The sequence below is a fragment of the Nerophis ophidion genome, linkage group LG01, assembly GCF_033978795.1.
Source record: "Nerophis ophidion isolate RoL-2023_Sa linkage group LG01, RoL_Noph_v1.0, whole genome shotgun sequence".
NCBI lineage: Eukaryota > Metazoa > Chordata > Actinopteri > Syngnathiformes > Syngnathidae > Nerophis > Nerophis ophidion.
Window position 1 is genome coordinate 7,041,336 of NC_084611.1, and position 15,973 is coordinate 7,057,308.

Consider the following 15,973-nt stretch of genomic DNA (forward strand, 5'->3'; position numbering starts at 1 on the left):
ACAGATAGCCAAGCAGTGCAATTAAAAAAAAAGAAGGCAGAGAATTTAGATCAAAGCTGTGGGCTTGTGTTGATCAGGTGTGGGGTACCTATTTTAATGACCACTGTTTTTGAAATATTGAGCTGCAGACTTACTCCCTCCAAGGTCTTCATCAAGGCTCAAGTCGTTCGTTTTTCTCACAGACATTTATTTCAGCCACGTCTTCTTCACGTTACCAATGATGCCAAATATAATGCCGTCAGAAGTAATAAAATAAGAAAACAAAACTTACAATGAGTCTGACATCCTAAAAAAGAAAACACATAGATTTGACAAACATATCAGAAGTAATCATACCTCGTTGGCTTCATAAACTCCAAGGAGATAAAGTTTATTTTCAATCCGAGACTCCATTACCGTCTTCCACATCAAACACTTGTCGTCTCATGCTGCTTCCTTAATTCCCTCACATATTAATTGTCCCCCCAACAACGTGACCAAGTTATATTCCCCACTCAATTAACATGGGTTTGTAATAAAAAAATTCTTAAAATAAACTTGCATGAATTAACCCAAGGAAATACCACCATAAGAACTTATCTTTATGCATTGTATTTATTTATTTTCCCCAAATATGTTTGTTCATATGATTTGCACATCAATCAGTTTGAGGAGTAAAAGCTGACATTTTTTTATGCGAACAGTTACCCAGCATCACTTAAAGGGGAACATTATCACAATTTCAAAACGGTTAAAAACAATAAAAATCAGTTCCCAGTGGCTTGTTGTATTTTTTTTCAAAATTTTACCGGTCTCGGAATATCCCTAAATGAAGCTTTGAAGTGCCTTATTTTCGCTATCTTCGAAACCACTGGCCATTTCCCTGTGACGTCACACAGTGCTGCCAATGTAAACAAACAATGGGAATACCACAGCAAGATATAGCGACATTAGCTCGGATTCAAACTCGGATTTCAGCGACTTAAGCGATTCAACAGATTACGCATGTATTGAAACAGATGGTTGGAGTATGAAAGTATTGAAGAAGAAACTGAAGCTATTGAGCGAATAGCTATTGACGCTATTCATAGCCATAGCATGGCCGAACAGCTGCGTTAGCATCGCCGGTAAAATGTGCGGACCAAACGATCAGGACTTTCGCATCTTTTGACACTGGAGCAACTTAAATCCGTCGATTGGTAAGTGTTTTTTTCGCATTAAATGTGGGTGGAAGGAAACGTAATATAGTTGCAAATGCATCTGCAGGTTATCCATACATCTCTGTTCCATGTCTGCTTTAGCACCGCCGGTAAATAGCATGTTAGCATCGATTAGCGTAGCATGTTAGCATCGATTAGCTGGCAGTCAACATCAACAAAATTCACCTTTGTGATTTCGTTGACTATCGTTGCAAATGCATCTGCAGGTTATCCATACATCTCTGTGCCATGTCTGCCTTAGCATCGCCGGTCAAATGTGGAGACACTCTGGCACATTCAATGGGGGTCTGGTGGCGGACACTTTGGCATCTTGGGGCCAGTGGTGCAACTTGAATCCCTCCCTGTTAGTGTTGTTACACCCTCCGACAACACACCGACGAGGCATGATGTCTCCAAGGTTCCAAAAAATAGTCAAAAAAACGGAAAATAACAGAGCTGAGATCCGGTGTTTGTAATGTGTTGAAAATGAAAATGGTGGGTGTGTTACCTCGGCGACGTCACATTCTGACGTCATCGCCTCCAGAGTGATAAACAGAAAGGCGTTTAATTCGCCAAAATTCACCCATTTAGAGTTCGGAAATCGGTTAAAAAAATATATGGTCTTTTTTCTGCACCATCAAGGTATATATTGACGCTTACATAGGTCTGCTGATAATGTTCCCCTTTAAAGGGAGCTATGCAGCTGCAGTGAAGCAGCGCACATTTTCAAGTCTCAACTTTGCAGTGAAAAAGGGTGTAGTGCAGGTTTTTGAGCGTGCACAAACTTGACACATGAGGCCCCAGGTCCCTGGACTGAAGAAGGAGTAACCAAGCACTTGAAGCATCATCTATCTTACTGTTCAGGAAGGTTTCAGATTCAGAGAAGACATGGGGTCATGAGTGGATAAGATTATGCTCCAAATAATCCAAGTTTGCATGAATACCTCAGATATTTGTGAAAGAAGCAGTGAGGAGGTCCTGGGTAGGGTGGATGTCGCCACATATGAGCAACATACCACAAACTAAACAGCTAATTGCCTAGTTTCCCTTGTGTGTTCTCATGTGTTTTGCTGCATCTGCATTATGTGGGAACATTTTACGGCACACTGAAAGAACTAAAAGGTTTTTCTACAGCACGTGTTGTTGCGTGTCGACACAGAGGGCTGTTTCAAGAAAGCTTTTGCCACAAACTCAACAATTAAATGGTCTTAGTCCAGTGTGTTCTCATGTGTCGAGTCAATATTCTCTTAACAGAAAAGCTTTTGCCACAAACTGAACACTTGTATGGTTTTTCATCTGTGTGTGTTCTCATGTGTTCAATCAAACTGCCTTTAAAAGAAAAGCTTTTACCACAAACTGAACAACTAAATGGTTTTTCACCTGTGTGTGTTCTCATGTGTTCGGTCAAATATCTCTTGACGGAACAGCTTTTGCCACAAACTGAACAATTAAATGGTTCTTCACCTGTGTGTGTTCTCAAATGTTGAGTCAAATAGGTATTCCGGGAAAAGCTTTCATCACAAACTGAACAAATAAATGGTTTTTCTCCTGTGTGCATTCTCATGTGTTGTGTCAAAGAGCTATTTTGAGAAAAGCTTTTGCCACAAACTGAACACTTAAATGGTTTTTCTCCTGTGTGTGTTCTCATGTGTCGAGTTAAATGGCTTTTTTGAGAAAAGCTATCGCCACAAACTGAACAATTAAATGTTCTTTCTCTTGTGTGTGTTCTCATGTGTCGCTTCAAGGAGCTTTTTTGAGAAAAGCTGTTACCACAAACTGAACAATTGAATGGTTTTTCACCTGTGTGTGTTCTCATGTGTTGAGTCAAAGCACTATTTTGAGAAAAGCTTCGGCCACAAATTGAGCAGCTCAAACATGATTCACCTCTCTTCTTTGAAGAGCATTCAGAGTGTTTGTTGTCAGTGTGAGTCCTCATATCACCTTCACAGTCTGTATCGCTGCTCAAAGGTTCTTCAACCTCGTCTTCAGCCTCACTATCTGATAGTGGAGCTAAGAGGTTGTCTACTTGTGGTTTCTCTTCATCATCTTCAGTCTTCACAGAGACAATAGTCAGTGGAAACTTGGTGAAATCAGCTTCCTCTCGTCCTAGAAGACACTCTCCCTCCTGAGTGATGCAGAGTTCCTCCTCTTCCTTTTTAATGCAGGGTGGTTGTGGAGTCTCCTGCTTCAAAGTGGAGCTCCCCCCTGACTGAGGGAAAACTTCTTCTGAATTAATGATCAGCTGCTGGACGTCTGCAAGACAGAAACAACAAAAACACACTTTATTTTAAGTACTGTATGTGTGTGTAGTGTTTCATGGCCATTCATTTAGTGCCTTGCCAGAATGATGGGTCAATGTTTACATGACTTGTCATAGACTCAGAAAAGTTCAGCTAGAATCACGGAAAGTACAAACCCCGTCTCCCTATGAGTTGGGAAATTGTGTTAGATGTAAATATAAACAGAATACAATGATTTGCAAATCCTTTTCAACCCATATTCAGTTGAATGCACTACAAAGACAAGATATTTGATGATCAAACTCATAAACTATTTTGTTTTTCAAATAATAATTAACTTAGAATTTCATGGATGCAACACGTGCCAAAGTAGTTGGGAAAGGGCATGTTCACCACAGTGTTATATCACCTTTTCTTTTAACAACACTCAATAAACGTTTGGGAACTGAGGAAACTAATTGTTGAAGCTTTGAAAGTGGAATTCTTTCCCATTCTTGTTTTATGTAGAGTTTCAGTCGTTCAACAGTCCGGGGTCTCCACTGTCGTATTTTACGCTTCATAATTCGCCAAACATTTTCGATGGGAGACAGGTCTGGACTGCAGGCGGGCCAGGAAAGTACCCGCATTCTTTTACTACGAAACCACGCTGTTTTAACATGTGGCTTTGCATTGTCTTGCTGAAATAAGCAGGGGCGTCCATGATAACGTTGCTTGGATGACAACATATGTTGTTCCAAAACCTGTATGGACCTTTCAGCATTAATGGTGCCTTCACAGATGTGTAAGTTACCCATGCCTTGGGCACTAATACACCCCCATACCATCACAAATGTGTAAGTTACCCATGCCTTGGGCACTAATACACCCCCATACCATCACACATGTGTAAGTTACCCATGCCTTGGGCACTAATACACCCCCATACCATCACAGATGCTGGCTTTTCAACTTTGTGCCAATAACAATCCGGATGGTTATTTTCCTCTTTGTTCCGGAGGACACCACAGTTTCCAAATATAATTTGAAATGTGGACTGGTCAGACCGCAGAACAGTTTTCCACTTTGCATCAGTCCATGTTAGATGATCTCAGGCCCAGCGAAGCCAGCGGCGTTCCTTGGTGTTGGCGATAAATGGGTTTTGCTTTGCATAGTAGAGTTTTAACTTGCACTTACAGATGTAGCTACCAACTGTAGTTACTGACAGTGGTTTTATGAAGTGTTCCTGAGCCCATGTGGTGATATCCTGTACACACTGATGTCTGTTTTTGATGCAGTACCGCCTGAGGGATCAACGGTCCGTAATATCATCGCTTACGTGCAGTGATTTCTTCAGATTCTCTGAACCTTTTGATGATTTTACGGACCGTAGATGGTAAAATCCCTAAATTCCTTGCAATAGTTGCAAATCGTGGCTTTATTGAGGTCTTGCACACAGCCAATCCAACAAAACACTAGCCACTCCCCGCACTCACTACCGCTCCCTCTCCTCTCTCGCCCACACACTCACTGAAGTCACATGCTGTCACATATTAAAAGGGCCACACACACATACGCTACTCTCATAACACATGCTAACCCATTTGAAGCGTCACCACCGCATTCAAGCTGCCTCTTCTCGGCGAGTCAGGCAGGGCTAAAGCAATAACAAATGTTTTTATAGCCAACCGGTATAGCTCGGTTGGTAAAGTGGCCGTGCCAGCAACTTGAGGGTTGCAGGTTCGATTCCCGCTTCCGCCATCCTAGTCACTGCCGTTGTGTCCTTGGGCAAGACACTTTACCCACCTGCTCCCAGTGCCACCAACACTGGTTTAAATGTAACTTAGATATTGGCTTTCACTATGTAAAGCGCTTTGAGTCACTAGAGAAAAGTGCTATATAAATATATACCACTTCACAATAGCAGTAGATTTAAGTCCATATTGCATTAAAACTAGATTTTGACCCACTTCTATGGTGGAAGAACAATGAGCCCATATATCCTCTTACTGCCAAGTTAGCCAGGCTAAAAAAACTCTCAATTAGGGCTGGTCGATATGGCCTTTTTTTAATATCGCAGTATTTTTCGGCCATTTTAAAATTTTCGATGGACCCCGTGCTGTTTTTCTTGGGAATGAATTCTTCCTTTATTTGTTACCAGATTCGCATCTTCTTTTACACCTTTGCAACACTCCGCTAGCATCACGGCTAACGTTAGCCCCACTGCTACTTCTCTGCTGGGCGAGGGCGTGAACGTATGTGACGTATGACATGACAGTATGTGACCTATGTAAGAAGGCGGGCTTGTTTTACGTCTCTGTGAGAAGGAGACACAAGAAGGAGTGGGAAGAGGCTGGACTATAATGCCCGCGGCTAAAAAAAAACTGTGTGAGAAAGTATACTCGAATATCACGATATAGTCATTTTCTATATCGCACAGAGACAAACCCGCGATATATCGCATATATCGCTATATCGCCCAGCCTTAGTCTTAATCAATCAATCAATCAATCAATCAATCGAAAAAAGCACTTTGTATGTAGAAAGGTTTTGTTAAGAAACTATTCTGGGGCCTTATCTTATTTAGTTTTTATTTTATATATGTTGACCACATTAACCCTGGCAATGGACCCTGTGTGTATATGTATGTTATGTTATTGTTTACAAATTAGGTAGATAAATAACCCCAAAAAAATATATTTTGTTGTTTTCTTACTGTACCGAAAATAAACCGAACCGTGACCTCTAAACCGAGGTATGTACCGAACCGAAAAGTTTGTGTACCGTTACACCTCTAGTGTTAAAGGGGAACATTATCACAATTTCAAAAGGGTTAAAAACAATAAAAATCAGTTCCCAGAGGCTTGTTTTATTTTTCGAAGGTTTTTTCAAAATTTTACACCTCCCAGAATATCCCTGAAAAAGCTTTAAAGTTCTTGATTTTCGCTATCTTCGAAACCACTATCCATTTCCCTGTGACGTCATACAGTGCTGCCAATACAAACAACATGGCGGTTACCACAGCAAAATATAGCGACATTAGCTCGGATTCAGACTCGCATTTCAGCGGCTTAAGCGATTCAACAGATTACACATGTATTGAAACAGATGGTCGGAGTATGGAGGCAGATAGCGAAAATGAAATTGAAGAAGAAATTGAAGATATTGAGCAAATAGCTATTGACGCTATTCGGCCATAGCATGGGTGTACCTAATGAAGTGGCCCATAGCATGGCTGCCTTATTAGCATCGCCGGTAAAATGTGCGGACCAAACGATCAGGACTTTCGCATCTTGTGACACTGGAGCAACTTAAATCTGTCGATTAGTAAGTGTTTGTTTCGCATTAAATGTGGGTATCTAGTTTCAAATGTACATACAGCTAGTGTAAATAGCATGTTAGCGTCGATTAGCGTAGCATGTTAGCATCGATTAGCCGTCATGCTGCGACCAAATATGTCTGATTAGCACATAAGTCAACAACATCAACAAAACTCACCTTTGTGATTTCGTTGACTTAATCGTTGCAAATGCATCTGCAGGTTATCCATACATCTCTGTGTCATGTCTGCCATCGCCGGTAAAATGTGGAGACACTTTGGTACATTCAATGGGGGTCTGGCGGCAGATTTCTTGCCAGTGGTGCAACTTGAATCCCTCCCTGTTAGTGTTGTTACACCCTCCGACAACACACCCACCAGGCATGATGTCTCCAAGGTTGTTATGTCCACTCTAAAATCCATCCAATGACTTGACGGACTCCATGAATGACTTAGCTTAGTAATGCGAGCTAAATATTTCATTTGTGGCATTTTCCTAAAATAGGAAGCGCTTCTTTTGCTCTTCCACTTTCTTCATGTGACTTTTGCATTCTTTCATCTCCTCTGATGTGAACTCCACTGCCTTCTTCAAGCTAACAATCATGGCGGCTCTTTCTTTACATTGTGAAAAGTCGGCTAAGGTCTCTCTTTTAAGGGCTTAAAATAATTTTCAAATGATGAAACGTCAACTCACTCACCTTCATCTTTCGTCTTTATCTCCGTTAGTCTTGTGCTGGAATGTTCTCTTTGACATGACGTCGCCATCTTAGCATAGCAGTAGTCGTCCATCTTCTATCACGTCTTCAATCTTCACTTCAGATATCGCTCCAAACTCAATGCACGTTTCGCGGCTTTGGAAAATACGAATCGAGATATTTGTTGCTATATTTGCTGTGAATCATATGACTTTAAGATCGTGACTTCAAAAAGTCTCCGAACAACCATAGCATGCGGTCCTCGTCTTTTTGCTTGGCTTCAAGTACATTTGCGCATGCGCTAGAGGTCGGCAACTTCCGTTTCCTACTCCAAAGCAGTAGTTTTTCACATTAAAAGTGAATTATATTTTAATCTTGTTTAAACGCAATAGTTTGCAAAAGTATCCAACATCAAATATATAAATACAAGCACGTGCACAGACATTTTCGATGGCTGTTGTTCAAACCAGAAAAATGGTCATACATCGAAGAAAATAGATCAAACAATGTAAATACTACAAGAAACAGAAATATTTTTCCACCTACTTATTTGTTTAAGTTAAAAACCTTTAGAAAGTCAAATCATGACTCTGAGTAAAGAAGAAAAGCACTAAGAGTGTAGATCTCCACCAGGACCAATCCTATTGTTCACCTGCTACTAAATTGTGTGCCATCTCATGTGTATCGTGTGCTGCTATGACAATAAACTTCCATGAATCCTGTAAAACAGCAGACAGTTAGTAATATGGTTTCACATCAAAATGTTGGTGAAACTGCTCATTTCTACCTGGCGATAGGTGGCTCTAACTGTAGTGCTAATCACTCACCAGCAGAAAGCCCTCATCGCACTGCTAATCAATAACTACCATCTTAGGCACTTAACATCACTAATCACCAGTTAACAAATGTCAACTATCTTAAATGCAAACATGAAAACAAGACACATTAACGTCTTTCCCCATTACAAACATCATAACACAATCTAAACTTATATAAACACATTACTGTCTGAGCATATAAGATATTCAATTGTGTTACATCATAATTTATTATATTGCAATTAGCCATGTGATTAAGATCGGCACGGTCTGACCAATCACAAGTCAGTAGGAGCTGCTTTGTTCTCGTGTTTGGAGAAAGCGGAAGAGCGATTGTCAGCCTGACATTGATGTGTCTCTGAGAACTGAACACATTTTTATAACTTATAACAAAATGTGTTTATACAGTAACCTGCTCACATGAGTCAGATTACAGCAGGGCTGTCAAACTCATTTTAGCTCAGGGGCCGCATGGAGGAAAATCTATTTCCACGTGGGCGGGACGGGTAAAATCATGGCATGATAACTTAAAAATATGACTGCGACAACTTCAGATTATTTTCTTTGTTTTACTTCGCCCCAAAATAGAACAAGCACATTCTGAAAATGTACATATCACAAATATTCGTCTTCACAAAACACTTCAAGGTAGTTTAAAAATTTAGAGGTGGAAAAAAAGGTCCACTTTCAAAAACACCTTGAAGAACTCAATGAATTTAGACCTAATCTCAGTGTTAAGTAACAACCCATCTTGGATTGAACAAAAAACAAAATAAAGCATGAAAAAAAACTATTCTATGTATCAACTACCTCATTTGTCATTTCCACATATTAATCCTGTGCTAACTCAACAAACCATACACACTGAGGTAGAAACTATTCAAGAGTGTTGAGTTACTTCCTGTCTTCTAGACATAATGTGTATTGACAGAAAAATAAAAGCAGTGCAATGTGTGAACAATTTCAACAAAGCACACATAAAAAGTAGAAAGAGTGACAGTATTGCAGTAAATCACACACTGTTCACTTTCTTTACATTTGCACAGAAGACAATCATTTTCACAGAACTATATCAGTGTGCAGTGTCTCATGCTGCATTTGAAGTGGGGTTACTGATTGATTATTTTACTCCTCTTTTACGTTGGCTGGAGGGGGAGGAGTCACAGCCCCGCTTTACCGTGTACCTCTTGCTTGGTATACTTGCTATGCTACTTGCTTGCCTAACAGAATTGCTATTGTGACATCCAGTGGACACAATCGGATCAGCAGTTTATTTCATTTAAAAATGCAGCTGAATGTTACACTTCGCAAACTCATCTCGCGGGCCGGATTGAACCTGTTATGCCCGAATTTCGCGGGAGGTGGGGGTTGGGTTGTGGGTGTTGGGGGTTAATTGTTCATATGTCTCTGATTTGCACATCAATCAGTCTGAGGAGTAAAAATTGGCACTTGGTTATGCAAACAGTTACCCAGCATCACAATGTCAGTTTTTATACATCTCAACTTTGCCATGAAAAAGGGTGTAGTGCAGATTTTTGAGTGTGCAAAAACTTGACACATGAGGCCCCAGGTCCCTGGACTGAAGAAGGAGTAACCAAGCACTTGAAGCATCATCTATCTTACTGTTCAGGAAGGTTTCAGATACAGAGAAGACATGAGGTCATGAGTGGATAAGAATATGCTTCAAATAATCAAAGTTTGTATGAATACCTCAGATATTTGTGAAAGAAGCAGTGAGGAGGTCCTGGGTAGGGTGGATGTCGCCACATATGAGCAACATACCACAAACTAAACAGCTAATTGCTTATTTTCCCTTGTGTGTTCTCATGTGTTTTACTGCAGCTGCTTCATGTGGGAACTTTTTACAGCACACTGAACAACTAAATGTTTTTTCTCCTGTGTGTGTTCTCATGTGTTTAGTCACATGGCACTTCATAGAAAAGTTTTTGCCACAAACTGAACAACTAAATGGTTTTTCACCCGTGTGTGTTCTCATGTGTTGACTCAAACGGCTCTTTAAAGAACAGTTTTTACCACAAATTGAACAGTTAAATGGTTTTTCACCTGTGTGTGTTCTCATGTGTTGAGTCAAATGGCTTTTTAAAGAATAGTTTTTACCACAAATTAAACAGTTGAACGGTTTTTCACCTGTGTGTTTTCTCATGTGTTGAGTCAAACGACAATTTAAAAAAAAGCTTTTGCCACAAACTGAACAATTAATTGATTTTTTACCTGTGTGTGTTCTCATGTGTTGAGTCAAATGGTTATTTTGAGAAAAGCTTTTGCTACAAACGGAACAATTAATTGTTTCATTACCTGTGTGTGTTCTCATGTGTCGAGTCAAACGGTATTTTCGAGAAAAGCTTTTGCCACAAACTGAACAATTAAATGGTTTTTCTCCTGTGTGTGTTCTCATGTGTTGAGTCAAATTGCTCTTTTGAGAAAAGCTTTTAGCACAAACTGAGCAGCTCAAACATTTGTTACCTCTCTTCTTTGAAGAGCATTCAGAGTGTTTGTTGTCAATGTGAGTCCTCATATCACCTTCACAGTCTGTGTCGCTACTCAAAGGTTCTTCTACCTCGTCTTCAGCCTCACTATCTGATAGTGGAGCTAAGAGGTTGTCTACTTGTGGTTTCTCTTCATCATCTTCAGTCTTCACAGAGAGAATACTCAGTGGAAACTTGGTGTAATCAGCTTCCTCTCGTCCTAGAAGACACTCTCCCTCCTGAGTGATGCAGAGTTCCTCCTCTTCCTTTTTAATGCAGGGTGGTTGTGGAGTCTCCTGCTTCAAAGTGGAGCTCCCCCCTAACTGAGGGGATACCTCTTCTGGATTACCCATCAGCTGCTGGACGTCTGCAAGACACAAACAATAAAAACACACTTTCTTCTATGTACTGTATGTGTGTGTAGTAGTGTTGTACAGTATACTGCTACTAATAAAGTATTTTTTGTACTAATCAATTGAAATCGGTACTATACCACCTTTGAAAAGTACCGGTACCGTTCTTTCATCTGAATGCCGCTGTGCGGCGGGGACTAGTCATGAAATTAGTCAAGAAATGCTTCAAATTAAAAGTATCTGAAAACATACAGTATATAAACATGGATGATTCTTAACAGACATCATATTGAACCCTATGGGCTAGGAATTGGATGGCATTTCAAGTTCATATGTGCAGTCAAGGCAGGTGGCCAAATACTTTTGGCAATATAGTGTACTACTCTCATAAGTGAACTAGCTTCCCTGCTGTGCACGTGTAGATACGTAGACGCGCACACAGCTTGATGCCAAATATTAGCACAGTTAAAACTGTCCGATTAGCAGTCAACTAATGCACGTGAAATGACTAAAAGTTTGTAACAAATTCCTACAATTGGTGTTTTGTCTTTAATAAATGTGTTTTACCTGCTACATGGCTTATCTGTGTGCATTTATCCATAGTTTCGTTTTCAGTACCTAATTGTGTTTTTCCTAAAGCACAGACCAGGAGTGGCAACTATAAATTATGAATACTTTAATATGTCGGTAAAACTTTATGTTCTAATCTAATCCTTGATTATAGCAGACTGCACGTAATATGGATAATTTTAAATTGTTATTTGAGTGCAACAATAAAAGCCCAATGTGTTTATTGTGTAACCCATATTTAAAATTCCCGTTAAAACACATGCATAGAGTGCAAAGACTTTTATTTTGAAGGGTTACTTCCTGCCCCAAAATGGCGCTCGCTTCCTTTTAAGGAAGTGCTGTGCTCTTCACTCGGCCCTCCTGTCTGCTGTGGCTGCATGCTGTGAGACGCACTGGAGACAAACTCGCAGAATCTTCTTATTTTCACACATTGCAAACATCATAATTAGCCAACCTGTTCTATTAACTATCGGGCTGTGCAGGTGTTTGTTTTGCCCTCGATTGCTCGGGTCAGGTTTTTTTTTTTCCGGGAAGGAATACCCGGTGCCCCAAACAACCTGAGCTCCCCATCCACTTTTACACTCAACTCAACAAAATGGCGAGCTAAACAACTATTCGTTAGGACAAGCATTTTTTTTTCTCCTCCGCTGTGAATCTTTTGGATTACTTTAGTTTTTTTGAACTGAACTTTTGGACTGACGCAAAAGTCGTTGCATTTGAACTGAACTGTGGACTGGTTCCGAGAAGGAAGCAGGATTGTATCTCGTATTTCTGTCTTGGGTATTTATTTTTTATTTTTTTATTGTGTTATCTGTGGTATTTATGTTCTTGTATCAATACATTTAATGCGGTCAAAACCAAGATAACAAGTTGTCGTCATCTTTCACACCACAGGCTCCTAAATCAACCATCTTCTGTCACACAAGTTACATTCTTAACACGACTAGCCCATGCTAGCGTTACAATTGCATTTTAATTCGTATTTGAACCTTGCAAAACTGTTCTTTGTGAGTGTTTAATGTGATATAAGATGTTCTGTTTAACATAAAGCCAATATTTACATTTTTCATAGTTCCCTTTATTTGGAAAAGTATTTACACATTTAGTACCGGTACTAAATGATTGGTACCAGACCACCCTAGTGTGTAGTGTTTCATGGCCATTCATTTAGTGCCTTGCCAGAATGATGGATCGACATGACTTTTCATCGACTCCGAATCACAGAAAGTAGAAAACATCTGCTTTGTTGAACATTAGGATTGTCAGAAAGTGTTTTTATCTCATTCTAACGCACTTTTGAGATGTTAGATTTCCTGTACTGTTATTGTTAAATAGTAGTTAGCGCCACAGACCACGTTTAAAGCACTGTCCTCATCAACAGTGCTTATTCTCCATTCATTCCTAATGGTCTGTTTTAATAGTACATGTACATTTGTTTTTATATTTGTTTTATAACATTGTAGAGCAGGGGCGCTCACACTTTTTCTGCAGGCGAGCTACTTTTCAATTGACCAAGTCGAGGAGATCTACCTCATTCCTATTTATAATTTATATTTATTTATTTATGAAAGATACATTTTTGTTAACAAGTTAATGGTGTTTAATGATAATACAAGCATGTTTAACACACATAGATTCCTTTCTTTCATGAAGACAAGAATATAAATTGGTGTATTACCTGATTCTGATGACTTGCATTAATTGGAATTAGACAGTGGTGCTGATAACGTCCGCATTTTCAAATGGAGGAAAAAAAAATTCCTCCTTTCTGTCCAATACCACATGAAAGTGGTTGGATTTGGCATCTCATTTGTCCAACTTGCATACTCCTTTTTAAACACTTTGTTATGAGAGTAGCATATGTGTGTGGCCCTTTAATGTCTGGCAGCAGGTGAGTGATGTCAGTGAGTGTGCGGGTGGGCAAGCAAGTGAGAAAGCGGTCGCTGAGGGCGGGGGAGAAATACATTGGCATCAAACTCTGTAGCTTGCTAGCTTGTGCACGCTAGCTTTCTGAGACTCTTATTTTGTTAGCACAGGCAGGATGAAACAGGTCTTTTATGGTGAAGACAGGAACTGTGCTGTCGGTCTTTAGAGTTTTGACAGTAGGTACGGAGTCTCTAGAAATAAAATGTGTTTCTCTGCATCCGCCCTGTTAGTGATTTTTTTCTTGAATATGAGCTCGCAGCAGCCAGCGTCATCTCACAAGATCCTCGGGTGCCGAGAATGTCAAACAACTAACGAAAGTGAAGTCTTGGTATGATTGATGATTGCTCATTTTTATGTCTATTTTTTAATGCCTGGCTTGAGATGGACTGACACACCCTCCGAGATCGACCAGTCGATCGCGATCGACGTGATGCCCACCCCTGTTGTAGAGTATATTATAATATACATAAGATAATGCACATCCTGTTATATTATTGCATATTATATTGCCTAAATCAGGGATGTCTGAAGTGTGGCCCGCGGCCCTCATCACCATTTTTTATTGGGCCCGCGGCATGTTGTTGAAATAAAATCAGACAAAAAAAGCAACAGTAAAAATCCAGGCGTAATAAGCAAATAATGGTAGCTATTTTTAATACTAATATTAATACAAAGCAGACACATTGTTTTGTCTGTAAATTTATGTCTGTTTTACATTCATTTTTCACAGCTGAGATAGGCACCAGAGCCCCTCGCGACCCCAAAGGGAATAAGCGGTAGAAAATGGATGGATGGATGGTATCCTAATCATTGTACGTGAAGTACAAAAGTCAGCTAACAATGCAGGTAATGGGGATGCACTCTATTTCATCTATAAGGAAAAACCAAACCCTTCCAACAACTTTTTATATATAACATGTAATATTTACGTACTTTCATCATTTTTTATTATTTTAAGCAAACTGCGGCGCATTATTTTCACAGACGCATCACAACCTTGTGGGGGTAAAGAGAACAACCTTTTCTCCTCTCTTTTTTTGCTTGTCATCCCAAACATTTTGCAGGAAACAAAGTATCAGTGGTGTACTGAATACTGTAGGGTTTTTATTTCAAATCAACATTTACTAAACAATATTTTCAAATAATTGTTTTTATATATTCTTTAATTACTTGAACATGTCAGTCGTTTTTACCAGTGCTTGTAAAAAGGCTCCGATTGAGGTGTTTTATATTCAATAAAAGTACAATAAAGTGCAGTTTGAATGTGAGGTACTGTAAGATAATGTGTACCAACACGTTTAATGATTATTTCAGTGACAAAATGTTTTTATCCACAAACTCAAAAAGTGTTTTTTCAGTCCATGTTGTATCAGAGGCTGATAAACTTTGCAGACACAAACAAAAAGGCTGATTGAAAAATATTTACATGTAAAAATGCCATTTTTTTCCTTAAATTAGTGGGTGTGTTTAATTTCCCAGTTAGGACGATTAAAGTAGATCACTCAAACGCACATTCTCTCATTGCCTGCAAGTCTGCAATCGGGGCAGAATTAGTGTTAGCTGCGGCAGATAGTGAAAGTGAAGTCTGTCACTAAAGTTGCTGCTTCTTTTCAATGCTTCAACTTCTATGCTATTCTTAGTCATAGTTCTTCGTTTGATTATTCTGGGCTGCACTTCTGAGCTGTGTAAGGGAAAGAGGCACAACGCTGATTGGACATTAATTACGTCACGACCGTAGAACAGGAGGTTTCACGCACACACACGCACTCATTCTCACACACACAGGATCACGGTCAATAAAGGCAGATTCACGCAGGATTATACCAAGTATCGTTGCTTGCCTACTGTTTACTACTGCGGTAACTTCTAACAGACATTTCCGTCATTTTGGATCGATGTTCTTTGTTTACATTGTTCAACAAAGTCGGTTAATTTCTGTTTTCAGGGCTTGGAAGACAAACAGCTTACAAATTAGGGAACGCAACACACTCACCTTCATCTCCGCTTTTCAGATTGTTCTCCGTTGGTGGCGCTGATTCTCTTTCACTTTCTCTTTGACATGACGTCGCCATCTTAGCATAGCAGTAGTCGTCCATCTTCTATCACGTCTTCAATCTTCACTTCAGCTAACACGCCATCGCTCCACGCTCAAAGTCTGTTTCGTGGGCTTAAGAAAAGGCGAATAGTTGAGGTATTTGATGCTATTTTTGAATCTATGAGATCCTAAATGTGAAAGCCACGGCACTTAGTCCGCCATCTTGGACTTTACGATTTTTCACTGTCCCATGTGTGTACGCATGCGCCAGAAGTTTGCAACTTCCGCTCATAAAAAAATAAAATACCTTTTAAATAACTTTCTTACATGTATTGCTCATTATTGAAGTGCTCCTGTTAAGCTCTCTATTATTATTG

At 39.7% G+C, this 15,973-nt stretch overlaps 2 protein-coding genes across 4 annotated transcripts in view; both read right to left on the minus strand.

Moving 5' to 3' along the window:
- Positions 1 to 15,973, minus strand: part of LOC133548443 (gastrula zinc finger protein XlCGF57.1-like) — a 351,444-nt gene that overhangs the window by 25,438 nt on the left and 310,033 nt on the right. Inside the window, exons 1-2 of one of the 3 annotated variants that reach the window (XM_061897603.1) lie at positions 7,412 to 7,692; positions 1,186 to 3,431 (exon numbers count right to left, since the gene is read on the minus strand). The exons of 1 other annotated variant lie outside the window; for it this stretch is intronic. In XM_061897603.1, the coding sequence (XP_061753587.1) occupies positions 2,377 to 3,431; positions 7,412 to 7,502 (1,146 nt within the window). In that variant the 5' untranslated portion in view covers positions 7,503 to 7,692 and the 3' untranslated portion in view covers positions 1,186 to 2,376. Of the gene's footprint in view, positions 1 to 1,185; positions 3,432 to 7,411; positions 7,693 to 15,973 lie in introns of those variants that run through there. One more of the 3 variants, XM_061894560.1, reaches the window with a different exon arrangement.
- Positions 8,782 to 15,847, minus strand: LOC133555094 (zinc finger protein 37 homolog). Its single transcript, XM_061904616.1, has 2 exons — positions 15,555 to 15,847; positions 8,782 to 11,079 (listed from the first exon to the last, which is right to left on the minus strand). Exons 1-2 carry the CDS (start codon positions 15,655 to 15,657, stop codon positions 10,031 to 10,033), a joined length of 1,152 nt encoding a protein of 383 aa, XP_061760600.1. The 5' UTR covers positions 15,658 to 15,847; the 3' UTR covers positions 8,782 to 10,030.

Bases quoted from the DNA above. Each gene is read 5' to 3' on its own strand.
- LOC133555094 (XM_061904616.1), bottom strand. From the start codon at position 15,657: ATGGACGACTACTGCTATGCTAAGATGGCGACGTCATGTCAAAGAGAA. The intron at 11,080-15,554 runs GTGAGTGTGTTG...TGTGTCTTGCAG, and splicing joins TCTGAAAAGCGGAGATGAAG to ACGTCCAGCAGCTGATGGGT.